Here is a 22,126-nt window from a genome sequence, read left to right as displayed (position 1 = left end):
GGGTACATATTTATATAGTTGTTTTTTTTTAAATATTAAACTATTTAAACACACAGACCTGAAAACTAACAATGAACAGTAAGAATGTAAATATAAATTATATTATGAAGAAAATAGATAAAGTACACAAAATATGTGCAATAAACAGGTAACACATGTATTTATAGACATCTGTGGAATAAAAATGATCAGCCACATATTATCCTAGATGGTGCTCACCCAAGCATATTCAGTGCATCCTCCATAAGCTGCTTGCACCTAACATATATCAGTGAACCAACCCAGGGTGAGCTGCTGCTGTCAGTCCATCCCATGTATATAAGTTTATGTAACAGGAGCTAGGACACAGTGAGACCAGCAGGCCAAACAGGAGTCCCACTGTAAGAGAATTGGCTTGGGGATTACCTCTGCATAGCCGAGTTAAGGTGGAAAGTAATAGAACAGAAAGAAATACAAAAAGCTGGGGGGTAGATGAGGAGGATGGAGGAGATGGGATACTGGGAGACATTCACTCTTAATATGACTCTAATAAATAAAAATATGCTTGCATTCTTCGTAGTTTTGAAGTCGTAGTTTTGTCCCAACAGAGGGACCATTTGTTGTAGAACGAGACAGACCAATGATACAGGCTAGAGGTATTAGGTCTTACATGAGCATGAGCTCACTTACTTTGCAAATCCATAGGCTAAGTGGAGGAGGCACTGGAATTTCCAATAAAAGGGGATATATATGCTTGCAGCAATAATCAAATGTTCATCAGGATCATCCAAAATATTTTTACCTTGTGTTTTGAATGCAGTGGTACAGGAGTTGGGACCTTTACTACAGCCTAAATGCCTGTTGGGGAGATTTCCACTCACTTCCTGTCATGACATCTTTTCCTGAAATTAGAAATGTCTGGCCACAACTGTAATTGTTTTTCTTAATATTTTGTCCTGGTGTAATTGGCAAAAGTAGGTAGGTACTAAAGCTTCCCTACTTTTTTTGCCTTCTAGTGTCATCTAGTAGTAGCTAGTAGGTGTAGAGAAGTTGGCAGTACGTAATTTACCAATTGACACTTGTCTTTTCTACCTGCATATGGCGTTCTGAATACTAAATAAACCTTCTAATAAACTTCACAGATAAAGGTCACCATGTTAGTGATTTTTTATGCATGATAGATTAATCTTCTCCCGAACATATTGCTTATGATACATTTTCAGCTATATGGTTTGGAATTTGAAAATGTAAGTTTTCCTCAGGCTTTAACCTACTTGTGCTTCATATTAATGTTCCCTACATCTGCTGAGTATGCCAAAATCGTAGATATGTTTTTGACATATATTTGATAATTGGGCGTCGAGGCAATTTATAATTGTTACCCCTTTCTTCATATCCTTGATTGTGATAAAGGGATGCAGCAAGGTAAGATGCTGAATCAGAATAAATGAGAGCATCTTTTAGAGTTGGTTAGTAATACACTGAGATTCTTATGGGGATGAAAAAGAAGGTTAAAGTAGGATAAGAAGGGTTATATTCCTCATTTAGATATAAATGCTGGGGATTTTTCTAGGCAGAAAACAAAAGGTTAATCTGTGTTTTTTTGTTGTTTATGAAGTGCTTGAATAATTTTAATAAAGAGTAGGAAGTTTACAGGAGCAGAAGTTTTGTATACCTACCTAGCTATCTATGAATTTTGGGGCTGTTTAGCTTCAACCCTTATACTGGCCAGAAAATAGTAATTTTCTGACTCTTTCTAAACCATGTCTTACAAAATTTACCACTATGAGAGAAATACTAGAAATAGGTGTGGATGCTGGCACTTGAGGTCTGCAGTAAGACAATCCTGCTTTATCATTGGATTGTTAATTGTTGTAAATGGAAGTTAGTGCATTGTGCTGAAATTTAATTGTTATTCGCATTACAAAGGACAAGAGGGCACTGTTTGCATCTGGAGGAAAAGAAGTTTAAGCTTCAATAAGAAAGGGATTCTTCACTGCAAGTTCTGAGGTCCCTCAGGAGTTAGTTTCAGCAACCACTAAACTAAGTAGTCCCCGCGTTACATACAAGATAGGGACTGTAAGTCAGAACAGGTACACTATTTTAATAAATGCAAATTATTTCAATAAATGAAATTAGGACAGAGGTTTGCCTCAACATATTATTAGGCAGCATGGTGTCAGTTACTGGATAAAATCCTCACTGTGAGGTAATCACAAAGAAAGCAAAAAAAAAAAATCTTTATTAAGTCTAGAGAATCATTAACTTCTGAAGCAAGCTGTGATTTGATATGCAAAAAGAAACAACTGCAGAGTTTGTCTTGGTCATTAGAATTACAAGAGGTTATAGAAAGAGCTCACCCCCTAAGATCATCCAAAACCTCAGTTGTGTTTAGCAAAAGATTTCTTCTGTAAGTCATGCAAACTGCCCCCCCACCCCCTAATAAAAAGCTGGATGCATTTCTAGAAGCACGGAAGCACAAAATGTAAGTGGGTATTGGAGCTTTAAAGTAAAGATAACAAGGACTGTTGACTGTTTTTTGCCTTCCTCTGGATCAACTAGGTCCAACTATGTATTTGGGTATTTGGGATGTGTTTATTTCCCTAGTGGTTGAACTTGATGGACTTTTTTCAACCTGACTAACTATGTAATGAAATGGCGGTAATGAAACGTGGAACAGCAGTGGTTCATGTAAGCTGGCCATACTTGAATATTTGGTCATGGTTGAATTAATCATTCCATGGAGTAGTCAATTTGATCATTTCATCGAATGGCCCATCGGTTCTGAAATAGATTGTCCAAAAGTTAAAGTCAAGTGTAGAATCAGAAGAGCCTCATTTTAATAAGTTATAATATTTCCAACATTTGTACGAGTATCTGATGTTTTTTTTTTTATTAACAACTGAACAAACCACACATTACACATACAGTAATAAACAAAAGAAAAAGGAGTAGTTATACATTGTCGTACAAAGCATGACAAAGGAAGAATAAAATAAAAACATAAGAGAGCTATCGACCAACACTAAAAAAAAAATCTGACAACCACTTTCAAGATTTTGTCTAGTACAGGTAGTCCCGGGTTAAAGACATCCGACATATGGATGCCTCCTAGATACAAATGGGGCTTCCCAGCTTGCTGTGTGCAGAACAGAGGCTTAAAGGTGGCTGTTTGCATGACTTGCAGAAGAAATCTTTTGCTGAACACAACTGATGTTGTGGATGATTTTATAGACTGGGCTCTTTCTGCAGCCTCTTGTAACTCTTTAATGACCAAGACAAACTCTGCAGTTGTTTCTTTTTTGCATATCAAATCACAGCTTGCTCCAGAAGTTAATGAATGTCTAGGCTCCATAAAGATTTTTTTTTTTGCTTTGTTTGTGATTAACTCACAGTGAGTATTTTATGCAGTAACTGACACCAAGCTACCTAATAATATGATGAGACAAACATCTGTCCTAATTGCATTCATTCAAATAATGTACCTGTTTCGACTTACGTACAAATTCAACTTAAGAACAAACCTACAGTCCCTATCTTGTATGTAACCTGGGGACTACCTGTATAAAGGGCACGTCATATAATCAAGTATTAAATCAGAGAGGCGTGAAATCAAACATTTAAACATATATCCTGATCTGATGCATACCCAAAAGTTGAAAAATCTGCTGAACTCGATTCACATAGTATGCCACTACTGAACGTCCAGTTTGCCTACCGTACCTGACAACATCGCTGTACTGTACCAAGCCATGCCACAGAATATTTTTTTAAAATTGATGTTGATAGTTTTTTTTTTTTAAACCTCTTGAATAATTTATGCTTGATACAGTTTCAAATCTATTGCTCTTCACTGCACTTTCCTTCAGTTGGGCTATGTATCAGTTGATACTAATATCTAACTAAAGTTGACTAAAGTCAATTTGCTTAGAACTCAAAGAAAAAACATTTTTCATTGACAAAGTTGGGCTATGTATCAGTTGATACTAATATCTAACTAAAGTTGACTAAAGTCAATTTGCTTAGAACTCAAAGAAAAAACATTTTTCATTGACAAAGCAAAAGCTTGCATGGCAAATGCTTTTTCTCACCCTTGCTATTTATTAACACACAGATATACATGACTATTTTTTTTTATTTGTTAGCTGCATAGGAACCAGGAATTTTGGAACATTTGCTATTTTATAGTAGTTTGCGTTAATTGAATAATTTGAAACATATTTCAATTTATTACTGGTCTGAATTGCCTGTCCCTTTCTGCAATAATCACCTCAATCGCAAAAGTTTAAAGTGGGACTTTAGTTTCACTGCAAAATATTATAACTGCTACAAAGCAGAAATATTTTCTTTATGTATGACAACTGTTTTTATTTCATTTGCATTTTTGCCTAAAACAAGGTGTTCTTCTGAAATAATTACATATATTGATAAATGTAGATTTGGTTTCATAGTGTTAATTCATGACTATAAAGTGTTATATTATACAAGCATCATACAATCCAAATTTATTTTTTATTTCCTACAATATATATGAAAAAAATATGAGTCTGCATTTTTGTAGTAAATACAATACTCCTCCTGGAAATTCTTGTCAAAATTTCTAAAAAAAAACTCAGCTTAGCTCATAACCACATTTATCACCTTTTCCAATGACACTCATATATAATTCACATGTGAAAATGAATACTGTGGGGTATGTTACTATTCCTCACTCTTGGATTAAGGATTGTCAATGCTGATAGCATGAAATGGACTAATAATTAGCGAGTTAAGGCATATAATGATACATTTATAAAAAAAGGTTTTAAGTAGTAAATCATTTATCTCTGTGAAATTGTTGAATTGAGAGATTGTTAGAAATGTAAAAGAAATAAATGTGCATTTTGTAATAAACTATACCTACAGCTTTTAGTTTAGGTAATATATGCCATGCAATTCAATGTAACTTTACAGGATGATATTTTCAAATAAATTGCCCTAATTACTTTAATTTTTCTCTAAAATACAACTGCGAACTGAAAACAAGTCCACTCCATCATAGAAATTAAAACATAAAAAACACTACTGATGATTCTTTAATTCCTGGATACAAAAGATGATTAAATAGAGATTGCCTATATACAATGCATTAATACACTGCCTATTTAACATCTACCTGTGGAAAACCCACATACTTTACACATAACAGCTTTCATCCAAGGCAGAACCTGTTATTTACAATCAGGCCAAAATCCATTCAGACATCACATACAGAAATATTAAACTAAGGAAGAAAAAACAACTGGGACTTACTGGTAGTCACATACAACCAATTCTTACAGCATATATAAAAAAGTAGCTCTAGCCTTTTCTATGCCAAGATGAAAGACTCCAAAAATGTATCCCCAGGCACAACCTAAGCTAGTATGATGACAACCACCCAGACGCTACCAGCTAATTGTGAGAAGTTCCCCGAACAGCCCAGTACTAAACAGAACATCTCCGTGCATGCAGAAATTATGGAAAAAACTTTTGTTTATATTTACACTACTGATCAGATACTAGTACAGGGATCAGAGGAGGAGCATAGAATACAGGGCACCTTTTGCTGCAAATCTTCAAAGGTGGTATATCTGATATTAGGGCACTTGCGCAAAGTGACTTAATGGGCCTGATTTATTAAAGCTCACCTAGGCTCGAGAAGATACACTTTCATCAGTGAAGCTGGGTGATCCAGCAAACCTGGAATGGATTTCTCCTTTTGCTATTTGCTGGCAAATGTTTTTAATCATGGACCACATCCATTCCAGGTTTGCTGGATCACCCAGCTTCATTGATGAAAAGGTATAAAGCTTTGGAGAGCTTAAAAAAATCAGGCCCTATGTTGTCGAATTCTGTCAAATCCTCTGCCAACAAATTACCTACATAGATTTACCACAGACTATAAAAAAAGGACTTTTTTTGTGGTATCCTATTTTTCAACTGGTATGAAATCCCAATTACCCTATTAAAGTAGAAATTCACATAAATCACACAAAGAGAGGCTGGCATGGGACTGTAAAGTGTATAAAAAATATTTCAAATTTTAATAATAAAACAGGACTCCCAAACCAATTACTTTGTTAGGAGTGAGATGATTTAACAATTATGCTGCAGGTAGGGGGAAGCATTTCTGCTATCTCCCCTCTCCCAATGAATAGGTTGCAAATGTGTAACTTCATAGCAATATACTGACCATGTTTCCTGTTAATTGGTTTCTGATTCCATAGTCACTATGAGAGCAAATCAAATTAGTGACCACTATGTAAATACAGAAAACACAAATGCTTTGTTCATTTAGGCTTAGTCTACACACACTGTTTCCCCAGCATTTACTTGAGGCTTTTAAAGCCCTTGTTTGAAATCCCCATGCAATACAAAGGGTTAATGTACACCAGGACGTTTCCTTGAGGCACGTATATGACAAAAAATTAAAACGCTGGGTTAACGCGGGAAAACGCTGGAAAATGTGGGTAAACGCTTTCATAAATTTCAATGGGATGTTTTCCTGCGGTTTCCCACATTTTCCCACAGTTTTGAGCACTTAATATGCAAGTTAGTTAAAAAAGCAGTGAAACCCAATAAAAACAGGAAAACTTTGCATAGGTGTTTTCCAGCATTTTAAAGACAAGCTTTAAAATGCTAATAAAAGTGCATAAAAACGCACATAAATGCAATAGGAACGTTTACATGCATTTTAAAAAAAGTAGACCCAGCCTAAATTAGTTATTTATTGACAAAGAGGAACTGTGAGAAAACAAACAAACCCTGGCTTTCTTTGCTTATTAACCCTCTCTATTCCTTCCCTAACTGACTTTGGTGTATTATATACAATTAGGCCTATTTTCTTCTAAAATCATAATAAACTCCAGCTTCAATATTACTAAATGTATCAACAAAGCCATATTGGTCCTGAAAAAAAAATGTTTGAATTGAGATTACAAATGTTATTTAAAATCAAATGTGCACATTACAGAACAGTAACTGCCCTGATAAGCATGGGTGTTTTGTATGTCAGATCTGAAGTGGTTAAAATGATCAGCTTATCAGAAAGTGTCCTATACATATGCTCAGTGGAATTTTGTGACATGTATGCTTTGAGGAACTGTGAAGTAGCACTTTTTTATGTTTGTAAGAGCAAACAACTGTAAAATTGTAAATTATGAAGAAATTATGCTTATGCTTCGACTGGCAATACTGTCCTGCAGAATTTGGATAATAGACTCTCTTCATGTACCGCTAAACTGTGCAATTTTCCAAGCAAGAGGCCGAATTGCTTTCTGCTGCTAGCCTCGACAATGACATATGAGCTAGCCCTGGAAACACACTGTGAACTACCTGTGTGCAGCCATACTGGAACGCAGTCCATTAGTGCCTAAATGAATGCACTCCAAGACTTGTAATTCTTTACTGAATCTATTTCCATATTTAATTGTGGAAAGACGAAGGAAAAAGTTACAAAGCACCTTTTCATCCATTTTGTTGTCACCGGGAGTGGCGATTAGTAATTCTTCTTGGAGTTATATTACAATGTTCACTTAAAATAATGCAGCTCCTTGCTGAGTTTGCTTCAATTAAGCCATATTTTATTTGGTAATGACTTACCAAGCTGACAGTGACCTTGAAGTGGATATTGTCAACACTTCTTGGCACAATGCACATGGTGATTTAAAGTTATTAATAGAACATCAATTTATTCTTCTGTCCACGTCAGTGTTTTTAAAAGGCTATTTAATTCAATTACAAATGTGATTTTTTTGCTACCTGAGTAATGCTTATTGCTCAGGCTTCTCAGTTAAGTAGTAGTCAATTTATATTATTTTAATGCAGTGATATCAGCCTTCATATGATGAAATAGATTTTTTTAATGTGTTCACTTACAAAAGAATAAGCTCTCGTCAAACCACTTTGGAAAGGGAAATACATTTGATCTCCTGTTCTTATAATTACGATAAATGGGCATTGACCCTATTCGCAGATCAATATGAGCTATATGTAGGTAAGATCTTGTTGTAAAACACTCAGCTTTATATTCTGAAAATGTAAAGGAACAGGCTAAGCACTTTGTTTTTTAACTGAAGTATTATTGCTTTAATAGCTTGGGAATTTGTCTTGTTTGTCATTGGCTTCCATAGCAATTATTGAAAATTACCTGATTAATCCTGAAACCCTGAGGATGTTCTTTGTCTGAATGTTGTTTGCTTTACTTTTAATTTGTTTTAGGCTTTGAGGTTCCTTTATGCAAAATAAAAAATATACTGTGTTCCAATATCTATATACAGCTAAATTATAATTAATTTTTCTATGTGAAAAAGTATACAATTTCTATAATAATCATATTGGCAAATAACTGTTAATGTATTCAAGAATTTAGATTATTGAGGTACTTGTTTTGTATCAAATCACACATTTGGTGCAATAAAACAGCTACAGGCTTGTGTTTTTGAGGTTACTGAAGGGACAATCAATGGTGATTTGTAGTTCTGGGTCTGTTTATAATGATTCTCTCAGTTGTTCAAAGTCTGTATTACAGTACATAGTAAACACAGATATATCTTCCATACCTTTGCATTCTTTTTCAGTAAAAGTTCTGTCCTACAATACCTTCATCCTTCTTGTAGGTGCAAACGCTGCAACAAATCAACATATATTAAAATGTACTGTTCTAAATGTACAGTAAAACACTGTCCAGTGTTATAAAGCCCAAGTTCAGGCTCATCTCCCAGTGCTCCTTTTATGGGCCCTCATCTCATCTGTGAGATCTCATCATCTATATATTCTTGTACAAACCATTTTTTTCAACTTGAAAATGCCATTACAAAAACAATCTTGGTTTATACTTTGTTCCCGCCACTAGAGGGCACTGTGCCTTGATTTAAAGTGTATAACCTACCATCTGATACATTGTTAGCTTGTTGCGTACTTTATATGAGGACACAGCACCATCTACTTTGATCATTAACAGAATACTTAACCTGTAAAAAATGGGGCAAAAAAGATATACCGAGTAAGCCCATGTGAATTTATTTTTTTAGAACACACCATGTATATATTTATTCACATGGATTCAACTGATTTTCTGTTGATTACTGTCTTGAAAGTTAATAGTATGAGTTGTTTTCTTTTTTGTGCCCTAGCATTGTACTTAAGTCAATGCTGTATTTCAGTTTTTTTTTTCTGGTAAAAATAGGTAATCAGTGTATATTCAGATTAGTTTTAATATATACGAGAATTTACTGTGCTTATTTCAGGTGTCTTCAGGCAAATCATGTCATTGTCAAATCATGTCAAATCAACCATGTGCATTGAGTCCTTATGAAATATTCTTTCATTGCCTGTGATTATTCATGATGCACAGAGCACCACTTTTTACATTTTGTTAAAAAACAGCCTAAGGTGGATTGTTTGCAAGCATTTAGTGTTAATATAGTTATACTTACCTTATAAACTGGTAACATTTTCCAAAATAGGATTGTCCATGGTATGCAGGATGGCCATTGTCTTGTAGTTGTATGTTTTAAATACATATATGGACCATTCCCTCCATTCTTTAGTACTTTAAGGCTGTCAGAGATACAGCAAATCTGTTGCTTTTTTAGACATAATACTATTTGCAAATACCCGCATATTTTCTAGTTTTCAAATCTGACATGATATATGAATATTCTTGAAAAGCTTTTTGAGCATTTTGTTATCCGGAGTTTCCCAGAAGTCTCACTGGCACATCACAAATGGCTGTCGGTTGATCACCTGAACCTACCCACTAAGAACTGCAGATAGATGGTTGGAGGACACTTAGAAAACATACCCATGATTTCATTCTATCAGTGACTGTTCTGATCCACAGGTGTGGGGAGTAGTCTGAACAAACCTAAAAAGTCTGAAAGTAATTTTTTTTTGTAATTGTATTACTTTTACAGAATTGCAGGTTAAGCAATACTTTTCACTGAATTAAACTTTCTTTCATTTCCTTTCTCAATAAGTGAGTAATCTGCTAGCCTGGGAGAGTGTTGTTTTTCAGTAAATTGGCTGCCTCATAGACATTTCATATGAGGATTAGCAGTAAAGCACAACAGCTGTGTAGGACTGCAAAAAAGGAAGCAGACCCGGAGTATCTAATAAACTATAGCTGTGACTATGTTTATAAATCATTGAAATGTTGAAACAACAAAATCACATTATCATGTTTATTTTTATCAGGGTACTATATTGTACATGATTTTCTAAAAAACTACACATTGTATACAATAGCTTTTGTCATATCAAATGCACAGTCATTATTTGTGTTCCTTTAGGAAAAAAATCCTCAATGTATAAGATGTGCTTTAAGATTCCATTTGTGTACCTGCCATGCTTATTATCCTTAGTTTCCATGCTTTAATTTTAATGAGCTTTATTACTTACTGGATTTCATATGCATCACTATAATACCATCATTTAGTACATAAAATTCATACAGCTCAGACTTCCTGCCATTAGTGTGCCAGACTAGGCCAGTAGCCCCCCAGCAAGTGTCTCTGTATGTTACAAGTGATTACTTCCGCATTTTATTAGGTCTTAAACTCTGAAGTTTTTGGTATTGGTTGTTGATGGTCATTACCAAGAAGCTGCGTTTGAAAATATTGATGGCTGACTAAAAATTTTACATAGAATAATATATATAATATACTATATGTACATAGATTTTACATGATAGAAAAAGTTTAACAACTACCTTTAGGTATGATGAAAAATCCAGGATCCCATAGGTGAGTTAGGTTATTAGTACTTTGGACCTTCTGACAGTTTCTTTGGGTCAGTACCTGATTTTAAATATTTGCATCTTCAACCTATATTTTACATGAGTGTTGACAGCCATTTTCTGTATGTGAAGTGCACATCCAACTTCTGGCTCCCAGCAGCCAACAGTCTTGGACACCTCTGGGGGTCAGGGAACCTGAATATCTAAAGTAGGGAGGGCAGTGTTACCAATTTTCTTCATATAATGCACACATTATTACAACAATCTATCTAGGGGACATAACCAATCCCATCCTATGATATACATTTATTTCATATCTCCTCCATTCTAAACCCCAATTAACTACCCAAAAATTACTGCTAGCCCCTCCTACTCAGATGCAAGGTGGCACTGAAGCATTCTTCTTGATGAAGTTCCAGGCCCCCTTTTCAAATAGGTCATCACTGTTCTATTGTTCTTTAGTTCTTTGTCAGAACCAGGACACCCTTCATTTAAGTTTGTAGTGAGTGGATTTGAGTGCACATCCTGCCTCTGGTTTGTCAAGAGACTTTTCTCTATTTTGCTAATTTGTTTACATAGGAAAATTGCTGATCTTCCCCAAACATAAGCCAGCACTGATGTGCAATCCATAGATATGCAATAATAATTAACTCCAACATAAATTAGATGTAACCAATAGGGTTTCAGATGACTATAATAGCCAGTATTGCATTTCTCATTGTCACTGGTGTACACATTTTTGGGGTTTTGGCCATTATGCAGACAGTTTGTTCATATCTATCAGTGCCTGGTGCTGAACCTTACCTCATTACCACCACCAATCCTCTTTACCATTGCAAGTTTGTTTCTGTTTAACATTGTTTGTAGACATTTTCCCTAGGTTTGATAAAATATTTTGCATAGTTTGATTTAGAGAAAGGGTAAACTAAAACTGGCAGTGGGTTTGGTGTGGTTACTGCTTCCTCATACCCTTGAACTGCATGTAGAAACCCACATAGAGTAAATGGGGGTAGTAGTGAGCTGTACTTTCAGCCATTGCCCTCTTTAAAATATTCAATAACCCAGTGCAACAATGTGGATATCTAGAAAGGTCCCAATCGCTTTGGTTCCCCTGCCAGGCTGAATATAGCCTAAGGTACCTTTAAATCTGGCTCCAACTGTTTGTCTATCTTGAAACTCTGCTGTTCATGTTGCATTGAAAATTCAGTGTTCATTTTTGCAGCTCATTTGTGAGTGATACAGGCATTTAATTGGCAATCAATCTAATGACTCTTTGATTGTAACTGTGATTCAGGTAACTCCATCTGATGATGTTTTATGTGTTATTCATATAACATTTGTGTATTGCACTTGCTTTTAATGGTTTTTCTAACATCTTACACAATTAAGGACTGATATCTTATATCACATAAAACCTAACAATACATTTGATTGTTTTTTTTTTTCTCTAGAATGAACCATATGCAACTCTGAAATACCGTGGTGTGCACTTTGGAAAGTACTCAGGAAAACGTACTGAATTTCAAAAGCCTGATGGACCTGGCCCTGGGGAATACGACATAGATCAGTATGTATGACATTTTTCCCAGGCTTTCTATTAACTCTTACATGACAGTTACTGCCGTGCTTCTCCAATAAGTAAGTCAAAGCTGCTTGATTTTCTAAAGAGGCGCTTAGATGGGTATTTATGCTCCAGCTTGTAGCGGTGGCACATTTTATTGCAATGTGAATTATATTCTAGCATTTAACTGCTAGTGTTGTAATAGGACTGTCAAAACCAGTTTTCATATAATGCATAATGGATAATATAGCCTTCATAAAAGGAGTATAGTAAGGGACCAGAGCCAGAAACCGAAGCCAAACTGGGATTGTGTCCTCTCCTTTGATAGCCAGAAAATCTGATAAGACAATACCTGCTTGAATTTGCTAATAGAGCAATTGTCAAAGCCACAATCCTGTATAAAATTATTCTCTGTAAGTCATAAAAGCCTTAAGTTTAATATCCTGGACTGATAACACCTAATAGGCTTGAAAAATGTTTCAGGTGTCACTGAAAAACATGCTCTTTTCTCTTCTAAGTCTCTTTAGTTTCTGAGACTGCGCTCTCAAAGAGAAGTCCACAATGGCAGCTCCCATGTTTCTATGCAGATAGGTTCTCTTTAAGATGAAATTCCTGATGCATATAGGTTTTGGTTTAATAAACATCAATGTAAGTGAAGATAAGAAGGCATATTTTTTAATGAGTAGGCAATGTTGTATATTTTACTGGAAAGTATTATTTTGTTTGAGGAGGAAGTAATCTAAACGTATCAATGTTTCCATTGCAAGGAACACAATATTCACAATAATGTAAATTTCTTCTTCTCATTTCACAATATCAGCCTTTTTTCCAATAGCATTGCTAACACACAGTGCAACAATTTTTAGTTAATTATTGGTTCAATTAAATATTTAATTCTGTTCATTAGAAATTAATTATTCATATATTGTCTTCTTCCTTTTTCGGCCTTCATTTCACTAATGGAACCATAAAATCATTTGCCATTTTAAAAAGGTAGATTTCCATGTAGAAACATACATTTGAAAATGCATGTTTCTAGAGAATTGTAAAAGTTTTACTATACAAAAATAATCTTTGAAGCCTTCTATAATATAAATATATATGATATAAATCATCTGCAAAATAAGATTTTACCTGTAGTTACCTGTAGTCTTGGCCTGTCTTGTCACTCTGTGAATGCCATTAGTTCATCTAATTTATGACCAATAAAAACAATAGGATAAAGGGCTTTTAAGTGCATAGAAACCTGCATGGAATTTGTCAAATTATGAGAATTTAGGGCTTGCATTTCAAGCTTTTTTTTAATTTAAAAAAATTCCAGGTGTTTACCAACTGAAAAACTCAATACAAGTATAACCAAATTATTTTGCACAACTATTTATTTGAACTTTAAAATGTATTACTGCATTGTAATTGTGAACAGATTTGTTAGTTGTTAGTTTGAAACACATTTGACTCATTACCACATATTCTTCCCACTATGTTTTTTACAATATAGTCACTTATTAATCCAACCCAATTGCTTCCAATTGGCCTTTGTTAAATTATAGGTTTAATGGGGCTTTAAATAATGGTATAATACATGCTAATATATGCTATTTTTTGTGGTGAGTTTCTTCCATGGGTTTACAGGTAAACACAAAGTCTGCTAATGGAGCTTTCTGGAATCTTTGAAGTCTTATAAAATGTTTTTAGTATTATTCAGAACTTTACAGGATTGAATTACCTATTTATATCAGGCTGTAGTGAAAGTTAATTTCACTACAGCCTGACAAACAAACCATAATTCCCCTTTTCTTATTAGGCCCATTTAAGTGGGGGGAGTGGCTGTGTTGGGTTTGAATCTTCTAGATTATTCAAGGTTTTAGTCCTTCCCTTTTAGTGGTTGGTTGGTTTTCTTCTGTTTCCAGGTTGAGTTCGTCTAGAGCAGGGGTGTCAAACTCAAATACTCAGTGGGCCAAAATTAAAAACTTAAGTCGCGGGCCAACCGTGAAATTTATTGAAAAAATTGAGGACATTTTTCATTCTCATTAGATATAAAGCCTTTTCATATGGTAACAAGAAAAATATATTTTAGAAAAAAATCTTATGCCTCCTTCTCTATTTGTAGCCTTCTGAGGTAAATTTTGGTAACCTTTTTGCATAGGCTAACAATAATAATAACAAATTTCTTCTATGAAAATCCAACCATTCAAGTCCATGCCTTGGAATAGCGAGGAAAAGTACAGCTGAGCGAGAATGTTGGAAATGCCAGCGTCGCTAATGCAGGGCTGGAACACCCTCTTCATTGAAATAGCGCCACTACTAAAATTCGTGGTGTTACTTGCTTCTATAAAACTGTCCAATATGGGAGAGTCCGCTTGTCTATAGACGCAAATGATGCCGGGAATTGTAGTAGCGGCGCTATTTCAATGCAGCAGCGGGACAGCTGCAGTTCATATTTAGGAAACCTTTGGGGGCGAAAAAAGAGGGGGGCAGAGTTTGACCACCCTGCTCTAGAGAGAAGGAGGCAAGTCACTGGTAAATAATAATCTGTCAGCTAGTTAGTGGGTTTGGCGCCCATTGAGGCGGGCGTTCAAATATATATAAATACATGGAAAATTAGAATGTGTGGGTTGAGAGGTGGGCTCAGATCTTGGACTGCCAGGGGTAAGCCTTCTGCAGTCTGGGACACTTAAAGGAGAGGCTTGCTATGTTGGGAGACCTCAGAAGATTCTATTTAAGACAAGAGCTTGCATATGTCTTTGGAATCAGCATTGTTACAGCGAGGGTTGCCCACTCCATGTGAAAGTTCCTTCATGGATTACTGTAGGTACTGATCTGCTATAGAAGACTTTAGTCTAAGCCTGAGATATGGATAATGGTCAGTAACAAAAAAAAAAAACCTTTCACTATTTTCACTTTTGTTCTTTTAATATGGAAACATCTAAATATCTATAGAAAACTCAAGAAAGATGGGACATATCCATGATAAAAAATAGGCTTGCATTTTGTGTTTAGTGGTCCATTATTACTTAGTTGTGATTCTGGAAATTAAGAACCTCTAATAAAATGAAAGATCTCATTACGTTTGAAAGCATTAATTAAATGAAACCTTTAATTAAAATGTGGCTGGGCAAAATTGTTCCAGAATGCAAAAAATAAAAAAAAGATTTGTAATGGGATGACAGTGTCATACCTTTTGTACCTTTTTTTGTACCTTTTGTACCTTTCTGATTTTCATATATTCTGAGCATTGTTCTCCTTTAAATAACGGTAGCATTGCAATTCGCATGTATCAGCAAATTCATTTACAGTAGACCTTAGTGACTGCATCCTTCACTGTAAGTGCGTAAGTCTCCATTAGTGAGTGATCTGGCCCCCATTAGAGCCTGTAAACATAAGGGGGAAAGGCTTTCTCCCTGTACTTGTTTAGATGTCTGTGCAATCTGAACTGCAGACTCATAAATCTTTCTTTGAACTTTCTAAAGGGAAAGTGCACTGCATTATGAGAATGTCAACTCCAAGAAGGAAGACAAGAAAAAATATGAGCCATTCATTCCACGCTATCACGAAGTAATCGTATTACAGGAAGAGAAGAAGGTAAAGTCAATTTGGCTGTTCATAGTACTGAAATACAATCATTAACTGTGAGAGTGGAACTTGTGAATTCCAGGCCCATATGATTAGAAATACTTAAGTAACTGCAACAAGCAGTGCGTAGTGCATGTTAATGTGTTCCTAAAAAGAAAATGATGAAACTTTAGTGTACCTGAAATGCATTATTTCCTAATTATTTCTGTGATTGTTAATGATTTGTAGAATATGCTGAAGAACAACACAACTTTTTTTTTTTTGTTGCTGCAGATGCTTTAAAAGCATGGGAAAGCTCCAGTAAGTGTGGCATATAGTTAATGACACAGATGAGTCTTATCTATTTCTTGTCTTGTATGGATTTCTAATCCACAGAGATATGAGGGTGCTCATTGGGGACCAATATATCTAGACAAGCTGAAATATGTATTGCCAGAAATATGATCCCATTTTATGTCATTGTCAAAGCCTTGCAAAATGCCGCTGTAACTGTACAATTCAGGTAGACTAACAATTCTTCAGTTTACTAAATTATATTTAGTGTAAAAACAGTGTTTTAGGAGTCAAAACTACCAATTTTCTATTTTGCTTAACCTGGTAATCTTTGATAATATAACAAGAATATGTCTGATATATGGGTGTTATCAAGACGCTACTTACTACATTAATGTAGCTTTCTATCTGCTTGACATCAGAAAGGTTCTTGTTTGCATGTTGTATCATTTTGCTTTGCGATGCTGTCACATTAGGATGCACCAGTCATGCATAAATAGACACATTTTGTGGCATCAAAGGTATGCTAAAGTAACAGCCCATTATATGGTAGGCTCACATTGGGATTATAAACTTAAATAGCTACTAGTAATCAGTGATTGGTTAACATTTTGTAGGTAGAATTAAATCAGCAGCACTCAGTGTGATACTGATGTGATACACTTATCAGCAAATATCTTTGAAAAAATCCACTCCAGGTTTGCTGGAATTCATCAGCTTCACTTATAAAAGTGTATTCTCTCCAGCCTTGGAGAGCTTTAATACATCAGGCCCATTGAGAGAAAACCACTGTTATGAGGATCTTGTCAAAAAGCAGTATGTTAATAACTGATTTCTTGACAGGAGACAGCAGGTTAGGCTGGGAAAGCATTCCCAGATTCTTTGACCCTAACATCTGGACCTCCTCAGGGCTGTGTGCTTTCCCTCTGCTTTTTTCCCTCTTCACCAACAAATGCACCTCCACAGACCCCTTGTAAAGGGTTAGAATTCACTCACTCATTCCTGAAAAAACAATATTTATATAAAAACCATATTCCATGGGAATGTACTCTCAATCAAAACAGAAAACAAAGGTAAATGCATTAAGGGGAAACAGCTTATGTGACCTGAGGAGGTTTTGTATTTTCTATTCAGATGTAGATGTAGTTCTACAAGGGTTAATGATTGGAAAAGTCTCAGTGACCTGGTGGTCATCTCATGGTACATTGGCGTGCTTTAGGATGTTTTTGATCCCATCCACTAATTCTTTATTCTGTAGCGTAACCTTCTCAATCTGATCTACAGGTCATGGTATGTTAGCCCAATTAGTAGGTTATACGTATAATAATAAATAAAAGGATAAATAATAACATTTGCAATGTTTTGCATTATTTTTCTTGCTTAACAAATAGTACAGAAAGTAAATATCTGAGGCACTGTCTTCACAGCTAGTAACTACACTTTTAGATTGAGCAGTACAGTAATATTAATGCTGACATTAGATATGATGATTTTTTTCCCATTGTATGAACCCTGCAGACCAGGTAGTGAATAAAAAAATAATTTCTCACAATATGTTGCACAAAATATGTGTAGAGTAACAAACAAAGTGCGTCTCATGCCAAGAAAAAACATTGACAACTACAGTCTTATGAGCAAACCTTAAGGAAAAGAATGCATGTAAATTTCTCTTTGTCTTCCTCTTGCACGCTTTCCCTCATTTCCTGTCTGGCAGAATTTTGCCAGTAGAACAAAAAGTCAGGGAAAATCAATGTAATGGAGCTCTGGTTAGCAGGAAAAACTCGATAGAGGTTCCATCTCTTTCCTCAGTATCCAAGACCAAAATGTTTTGTTTCCTATCAATATTGCCTTTGCTGAAATGTTGATGTTTGAGCTTAAATTTCACGATGTGCACTTCATAGGCAAAAAATGCTTTAAAAATAAATATAATTGTTTATCAATTCTTTTTTTATTAATATTACTTTTAATAAACAGGATTAATATAGTGCCAACATATTATGCAGTGCTGTACATTAAAATCTAAACACTAATGCTAATCCTAACTTTTTAAAAATTAGTAAAACCATGTGATCACCGTGTCAGCACTAAGGTATTAATAAAGGTTTCTCTGGCGGTAGTTCTTAGTATCACAGTGCAGAAGGCAGTATTGTTTTACCTACTGGAACATGCTTATCCAGAATCGCTTCTAGCCTTCATGTGTCCAGCATCCCACCCTCACTACTCTCTTCACATTGGGGGAAAAGTCCAAAATAACATGTCTCTTCTGAACCTACCATCCTAGGCATCAACCCACAGTACATTGGCTATGTAGTAATGTATTCTATACAACCATACGGTAATCATACATTTTAGTGTCCTGATCTTTATATAGCTTTAAAGTACAGATTTTATGAAATGAAAGGAGGTTTAAATGTCATTGTTTAAAGTAAAATTTTCAAATAAGATATAAGGACACTACCATTGCCCACTTCTTGGTCCTGGTGGTGATCCGAGTGGTTTCATCCCGTTTTTCTATAAAAGTTTACTTTGATATAAAAGTTTGGAAAGGGTTAGATCCAGTGTCTGTTTTAACTGTTTGTTGTGTCTCTTAGGAAAATTCACCCTTTAGTGTCTTAGTAACCACTGTCTTGTTTTTCTTTTATTAAAATCATTATTTACATAGAAGTGAATACAGTTTTCCTCAGAACAGAAGGCAAGGGTTAATTTTTAAGGAAAGAGAAATCTCAAGAAGACACAGTTGGCAATAATAAACTGACATTTTTTTTACGCTAAGCAAGGCTAAAATGAAAAGTTTTGATTATACATGCACTTGAGTTTCTGGCTTAGAATGAAATGAAATGTTGAATGTTGTATCTCCTAAGCTATCATTGGCCCATTAAAAAAAGAGATGGCAATGACAGCTAAGTAACAAGCAAGATATAAAAGAAGTCAGCAGTGTAGGCACTCTTACTCATAACCCTGAAGGTTTTAAACAGCATTCCTATTTATTTTAAGTGATAAAGCAAAGCGATAAAGGCAGCAAACCATAGCAAACAATTAGATTTTCTTTTTATTGATGTTACTAGGTTGCAGAAAATTACTGCATGTTGCATATGATGACTGCATTTTGCCACATATTATGAAAAAATATTATGTAAATTTGTTATATCAGTGCCAAAATTCAAGGCTTTGAGGTGTTTTTCGTTGCATAAATATTTAGTTCTGAACTTCTTTCACATACCACTAGGTGGTAGCAGATTTCTAGCTTAGTGCTATCAAGGCAGACCTATTTTTTTATCCATGTCCTGTAGAATGTTGGTCTATTTTTCAGATGAAGCCTAAAATCTATTTTTAAAGAGAAACTGACAAATGCTAATTACAATATACTCTAAAAGGAGCTGCCTTTCAACAAAAGCCTATCATCATAAAAGGCTAATAAAGTGTCATACAATTGTGTGTGAAGAAAGTAGATCTGTGACATTTTAGTCCTGATTATCGACATGGAATTAGAGCTTGTATTAGGTTTACACAATGCGTCATACTCAAACTCTTTTGAAGATCAGTTATTCTTGTGGAGTCTTTATCTAAATAAAAATAATAAACTATTTATTGGCATAACAATAGTGTATATTAATATATCAGGATTTACCAAGTAGTTTAATTTCTCATGGACAGACAAATAGCAAAGTTCAATTGATGTCTGTTCTTTCCTGTCCCAGTAACACTTCCCATATTTCTTGTTCTGGTGTTACAGGGAAAGGAAGTCTAGGACAATCTCGTTAATTTGGTTGCATTGCCTTTAAGAATAAATAAACTTAAACTGTAATTAAAGTATTTTAATGGACAAAACCCTTTGTTTTTAATAAAGAAGGACAGATTTAAAACCAATGTGAGGTTATTATTTGCTGTCTATGTACAACTGTGTAAATTTCTTTTCACGTCCTGTTCCAGACACTGAGGGCCCCACTACGACCCAGGGCATTGGAGTTAATGATGGCTGATAGGACATAAAAAATCTAAGAAAGTTATGTAAAACAGCTTTTTTACTCCTAGACAAATATTAGCCTTTAGCCGTAGCAGTAGTGAAGCCCTATTGAAAGGGTGGTTCTCATAGTTCCATAGAGTTCCATCCAAAGAGGGCAAAGAAAGGAGTGCATGCTAAGACGTATATACATTTTAGTTTATTGACAATGCAAGATCTGGCTTTGTATCCTGCTAAACTTTGTTCATATGTATGCAGATTTGCATCTATGTTTCCCTGTTTTCTCGTTAATCCCATTTATATATATATATATATATATATATATATATATACCTGCAAATATACTTATGGATATTCTTGTAGGATGGTCTAGTGAATTAACTCTGCATTGATTGCTTTTTTTTTCCAAACTAGACTAGACTTTAGCCCTACAATGCTATGATAAGACACTTTGTTTTATATAATACTGTTCTATGTTGATTTATTGGTACCATTACAGTAAAGTGACTATATTTATGGCTCCTCTAATGGACTAGGAATGTTGAACCCACATATTGCCGATGCACATTGACTTTGACGAGAACCTTCTGCATACATTTCCAATATACATCAAAGGGTCACTTTGAGCCCTGTATATTAAGCTTGCCACATAGAATGTTGCCTACAAACTATTGGTCCTGACCCGCAGTTGCTTTAGTATAAGAGCCAAAAACATTTAAAGTAAAGGCTCAAATGGATTTGAAAATCACAGTTGATTTATTTTACTTCCCAGCTCTGAAATGATTAAGAAACCTCATTTGTAGCTTTAGGCAACAGAACGCTTTTCAAGATCAGTTACTTCAAATCTCTATCAGTCTTTTTCATCCAGAAGAAAACCACTGACATTGCACAGAAGGGAAGCTGATTGCTGAATGATGTATAGCACAGGGTGGTAATGTGAGGTGCTGTGTTGACATTGGTTTGTGGCACTGGAAAGCCTTTTGATTATGGAATCAGTAAAACATGTAGATAACCACAGTCAAGCATAAATATATATAATATGATACCAAGTTTGCCTTAAAACTTTTCCTTGTACAGAAATATACTTTGTTTTTTTAATTAGTTTTTAATTTTTATTTAAAGGAAAAATATATTAAAATTAACTATACCACTGACTATATTTGTCTAAACATCCAATGCACAAACTTGACACAACAACATTTAATTTAGGAATGCCATTGTTCAAACGTGAACATTTGCATAGCACTTTTAGGTGCTGGTGGGTTTCATTGGGAGTAGCTTGGGTGTACTAAAAATAGTGCCTACTAACTCAGATAAACATACAGTTATATACAGATATATAACCCAATTTTCCATTGTTTGTGGTAGTTTAATTGTATGATCTGTTGAGGCTGAATGGCCATATGTCAACAATTGTTAATTGCTTCTCAAATCACCCTGAGCTAATTGTAACTACCATTTCTGACTAGTCTTTCTCAAGAGCGAAGCAAAGCCTGCCAACTGTTTATATTAGCAGGAACAGTCACATTTCAGAAGCAAATGCTTCTTGATCCTACCAGTCCCTTATGCTTCCTCCTGCTTTTGGAGCACGTTAAACATGGAAGAATGTATACAAGCATGATTTTTTTGCCTTTTAATATTTTTAAATGGAGGTACAGGACACCAAGCCACCATATGGCATGCTTATAATGCCGTTCCTGGGTGACACACCCTGCCTTACTGTACCTAAAATGAAGAGGCTACTAGCAGCTGGCTGGCTCATGATCAAAATAGCAACAATACGGATCACAACTATCCTGCCATTCTTTATATCAGTTCAGTGCAGCCCTTACACTATAGCCCTGATTCATCAATGAAATCCGCGCTCGCTGGTCACGTGTACTTTCGTGCTTCCAGCGAGCCGGTTTCCTGCGGTCCAGAGTCGAGTGCGCTCGTACACTCGCCTCCTCACTGCCAGCCGGATTCCTGCCTTGATAATAATAAGCAATAGGGGTCGCGAATCTGCCAATTAAGGCGATTA

At 35.2% G+C, this 22,126-nt stretch overlaps 1 protein-coding gene across 1 annotated transcript in view; it reads left to right on the top strand.

The window, feature by feature from the left end:
* STPG2 (sperm tail PG-rich repeat containing 2) overlaps positions 1-22,126 on the top strand; it is a gene marked incomplete in the record, with an annotated part of 262,587 nt that overhangs the window by 14,687 nt on the left and 225,774 nt on the right. The window contains 2 exon segments of the mRNA XM_072406812.1: positions 12,190-12,305; positions 15,770-15,881. Coding sequence (XP_072262913.1) covers positions 12,190-12,305; positions 15,770-15,881 — 228 coding nt within the window.

Source organism: Pyxicephalus adspersus, chromosome 3, assembly GCF_032062135.1.
Source record: "Pyxicephalus adspersus chromosome 3, UCB_Pads_2.0, whole genome shotgun sequence".
NCBI classification, from domain to species: Eukaryota; Metazoa; Chordata; class Amphibia; order Anura; family Pyxicephalidae; genus Pyxicephalus; species Pyxicephalus adspersus.
This window is presented reverse-complemented; position numbering and strand designations above follow the sequence as displayed.